Here is a 4,910-nt window from a genome sequence, read left to right as displayed (position 1 = left end):
TTTAAACACTGCAAGCCTTTCAAAGCTGTGTCAATCAGCCAGCCACATGCTGTCTCACTGTGAGACAAATGACAGCCCGCCTGTATTTGTCTACCGTTTCTCTATTGATCCCTCATCTAACATATGTGCACCGTATAACCTTTCTGGCACCAAGCCCACTACTTTTATCGTGCTAGTTTAATATACACAAAAGTACGGTAACTAACTGATATCTATCGTAGCATAAGAAAGAGAAAATAATTATGAAATAGCAGTGCTTTCTATATTGAAATGTTAAAATAATACCACAAGTAGCAATTTATACTCTTGATTATCTCTAGGTTATATGAAATCATATACATAACATTAAACTGTAATATTTCTCACAGTTTCTGTTTATCAGTAATACAGAGGAACGAACAATGACGGTACCTGACTGAAAATGTTATTTTAAAATAAAAAAATATCATACAAAAATAGTTTCTCACACTAAATAAGTTTGTTTTTTAAAAGATTTTTTCTAAAAATGATAATACCTATTTAAAACTATATAAATAAATAAAAATAAAAAGCCGCGAGGATTTCATAGGTAAATCTGATTTTTAGAACAAGTGTGGTCACATAGGTAATCGTATAATAGTATCTTTACATACTGTGCTAAAAAAATACAATTATAATCCTTAAAAATTCTCTTTAAGAAAACAAGAACATTACGTGTTCACCTAATTAGTGTCGTGGGAGGAAATAAAAACAAATCAAAATAAAATCAGGCAGCTCCCCATCATATACAGAGAGAACACGTGCATGTTAGGATTTTATATGAATCCCGATTAATGAAAGAAGTCAGGCTATATAACATAACTCCCGTGACTTCAATATTTAAATTATGAATAAAACAACTGAATAACATGAATTTAATGCTTGGATTTATTTTGTTTAATTTACATTTTTGAATTTAGAACCGATCTTGTAAACGAAGAAATATACTATAATATCAGCTCATTATAGATTCCATTACAACTTAATCATAATTTTAATAACTATTCAATTTGTTGTTACAGAACCAGCTATGGATTCCCAGAGAAACGCCTCTGGATGGATGCACGGTTACGAGAATGATACTGAATTGGTTGGCTACGTTCCTTACTCTGAACGACCGGAGACGTACATTGTGCCAGTAGTGTTTGCGATCATCTTCCTAGTGGGAGTGTTGGGGAACGGTACACTGGTCTTCATCTTCGCGCGTCACCGCACCATGAGGAACGTTCCCAACACTTATATATTCAGTCTGGCTCTGGGAGATCTGCTCGTAATCGTTAGTTGTGTGCCATTCACATCCACTCTGTACACGATAGAGTCGTGGCCCTGGGGCGAGCTGATCTGCAAACTGTCCGAAGCGACCAAGGACGTCTCCATCGGCGTGTCCGTGTTCACTCTGACCGCACTCAGTGCCGAGAGGTACTGTGCCATCGTCAACCCCATCAGAAGTCACATCTCCTCCAAGCCGCTCACCATCATCACGGCAGTACTTATCTGGATCATGTCTTTGATACTGGCTCTACCTGCAGCCATATTCTCCAATGTCCAGTCTGCGGATGTGCAAGACAACCATACGATCTTGTACTGCTCGCCCTTCCCGAGGGAATACGGTTCTACGTACGAGAAAGGAATGGTCCTTTTTAAATTCCTTGCTTACTACGCAATTCCTCTGTGTGTGATCGCAGGTTTCTACGTGCTCATGGCCAGGCATCTCATGCTCAGCACCAGGACCCTACCCGGCGAACACAACCCCTGCAAGAGCCAGTCGAATCAGATCCAGGCGAGGAAGAAAGTCGCCAAGATGGTCCTAGCTTTCGTTATCATATTCATAATGTGTTTTCTGCCTTATCATATATTCATGTTGTGGTTCCATTTCTATCCATCTTCACATGACGACTACGACGACTTCTGGCACGCTTTCCGCATCGTCGGCTTCTGCCTCAGTTATATCAACTCTTGCATCAATCCCATCGCTCTGTACTTTGTGAGCAAAGCGTTTCGCAAACACTTCAACCAGTACCTGTTCTGCTGTGTGAGGCCCACCAACGAAATCGGTGACAATACTCTGAGTCATCTCAACAGCTCGACCTTCCGCAGACACAACTCCGTGATGACCAGTCACTACTCGATCAGCCACAGTGACAAGTCCTGACGATTCGTATGGTGTGTCACCACGCTCGACCGCAACTGACCGACATTATTTGGTTTACTTTAGCATGTATTGTAGTAATACAACTATCAGCACGTTTTATAGTCTATTGATACAGGTAGTATGTGATTGGTAAAAATGAAACTTCTTCGTTTCACTATATATTTGATCCTTTTTGCCTTGGATATCTACCTTACATAGTAATTTATCGCACCACATTAATAAACCTTAAATTCAGCAAATCTTTAATATTTATTAATCATTATATTTTTACAGTTTTTATGAAAATTTCATGAGTAAGTGAATAAAAATTTTAGGTTTTTTAATTACCATTTCTGATTGGAGAATGTTACCTAGGCTGTCTGAGCATTTAGAGTGGGATGGTTACCGACAGTACTACAATGTAAATATACGTATTTTAAAGAAAGGTTTATAAAAAACAACTTAACATAGCAGCAGTTTTCACTATTTCGTGCCATTATGCTGTAAATCTACTGAATATTTTGTAACTTTCTGTCATATATTAATAGTACCGTATACAAAATAATTAGCCATGAAAACATGATTTAGTGTTATTGCTTGATAAAATTATTTAAATGGATTGAGTTTAAAAATTTAATATGTAACTAGCAATACACTAAATTCTCCACATGTCATATAAACGCCTTTTGGGTAATTGTAACTAAACGACATGGTTCAAGCTCTTATTTAGATTTTCAGTTACCAATTAGACATTTGATTAAGAGATAATTTGAAGAGAGAGCTCTGAAAATTATTTTAAATATATCTTCACTTCCTCTAGCAGTAAGTATTGTAAAATTAGTTTTTATCTTTTACCTCAGCTTTTTTATGTTTTGCTCAAAATAAGGTCCTTGTGGGCAGAGCAAGTGAGAAGAGACATCGCAAAAACAATTTTTAATATAATAAATATTGTGAAAATATAAGGTCACAATTTACTACTATTTTATTGCTCTATCATCTGCATTCCATCTTAATAAAAAGCCATAATAAGTGTAAAAAGCTTTGATAGTAATCAATCAAAAGAAACAAATTACATCCATGTATTGTATTAAAATTATATCAACAATTACAGTTAAGCTCCGAATTTTATAACTTTTGCTACACCTGTCAAGAGTACCATCAATAACTTTTCACCTATCCTGTAAGACATTTAAAATTTTTCATTCATGGACAGTTCTTCTCGAGTACATGAGGTTTCAATGTTTTCTTATGATTAAAATAAGTAAATAGTTACTCTGTACTATAAAGCGAATTATGGTAGTTTCCAAAAGTACATCATGGGAAAAATAATAAATCACTGTTGGTTGGTAATCAGTTATATTTATAAAAGGAATATATATATATATATATATATATATATATATATATATATATATATATATATATATATATATATAAGTTACCTACTTGTTTATAAATTGTGATAGTCTTGTGATTCATACGAATTTCAGATTAGTTTAAAGGTAAAATTGTTACAGTTATTGTTATTGCTCTATGAGTTTGCAACAAACATATTTGTTAGGCAAAACAGTTTTTGTGCAACCATAAGGAACAGATTTTAGAATCTATCAAATATTATTATATCTGTCTTTATAAGAAGGTAGTATTTCAATAAAAAAAAACTATTTAAGTCGCGTCTAAGCAAAGGGTTCTGCTTACAAAACTTACATTTTTAGCGACTTTACTTAAAACCAATGCTGCAATTCACAAACATTAAGAGAGTTGTTTATTTGAACTTACTATCACATGGAATCAAATCCATTATACTATCTCTTGCAATCGATTGATTTCCTATAAAATTCTTTCAGCACAATATTCTTGTTCTTTCTTCCTCTGCCTCCTCCATTACTTTCTACCGAAGCTTGTTCACAGACCGTACATTTAACATAAATGTATCTAATTCTCATACCTGTCAAACGACGCTTGTTACTACAGAAATGTGTACGTGGTGTGATTCGTCATTTTAATGTTTATTCTAAATGTTTTAATGTTCCATTACTGTCATTGTAGATAGTTTTGTGTACATTGTATTAATTGTGAATTCCATAACTTTCTACCATATATCAATCAATCGTACATTGTTTAGTGTAGTACGGGGTACATACGCTTTAAATTAAACTCTTTCAAACTAATACTTACTACATATTAGTAGGGCATATACGAGTATACACATCTTATAACCACATTACTTTAATTACAATGACAGCTTTTATAACATTTTAAATCACTTTGTTTCATGAGTAATGCAGCGTCAAATCATGGCTTCTTCATATTTTATATATTAAATTGATGATTTGAAAGGATATCATAATAATGCGGTCCTGTCTAAACTGTGTATTTTATCTGTTTAATAGGCTGAAACCAATAGGTTTACACATTAACCCTTTAATCAAATTCTATGCAATTTCTTAGGGTAATACACTTCTTTACACTATAGATATTTATTTTAAAATTAAACAAAACAAAACTATTAATTCTAAATATAATTATAATAAAATGTTATTTTATTGACGGATTAGGTTATGATTTGATTCTAAACATTCCTTAGCATCATCACCACTCAGGTAACTTTATTAAATAATGTAATTAACTAGTGTTTTTTGTTACTAAGCATTATTACAATTATAACTAATTCTATTGCTCCAGTAAAGTATAAAAAAACAATAATAAAATTTAATTCGAGTACACTAAATATTTTAAATGTAAATTATTTAAATGTTGG

General features: G+C 33.2%; 1 protein-coding gene across 1 annotated transcript; it reads left to right on the top strand.

The window, feature by feature from the left end:
* The first annotated feature begins 1,045 nt into the window (after positions 1-1,045).
* LOC124363852 (neuropeptide CCHamide-1 receptor-like) lies at positions 1,046-3,512 on the top strand. The gene has a single exon (XM_046819114.1). It carries the CDS (start codon positions 1,049-1,051, stop codon positions 2,168-2,170), a length of 1,122 nt encoding a protein of 373 aa, XP_046675070.1. The 5' UTR covers positions 1,046-1,048; the 3' UTR covers positions 2,171-3,512.
* Positions 3,513-4,910: the final 1,398 nt, after the last annotated feature.

Source organism: Homalodisca vitripennis, chromosome 5 (genome assembly GCF_021130785.1).
Source record: "Homalodisca vitripennis isolate AUS2020 chromosome 5, UT_GWSS_2.1, whole genome shotgun sequence".
Taxonomy (NCBI): domain Eukaryota; kingdom Metazoa; phylum Arthropoda; class Insecta; order Hemiptera; family Cicadellidae; genus Homalodisca; species Homalodisca vitripennis.
The sequence above is the reverse complement of the archived record's forward strand: the minus strand, read 5'-3'. Positions and strand labels throughout refer to the sequence as shown.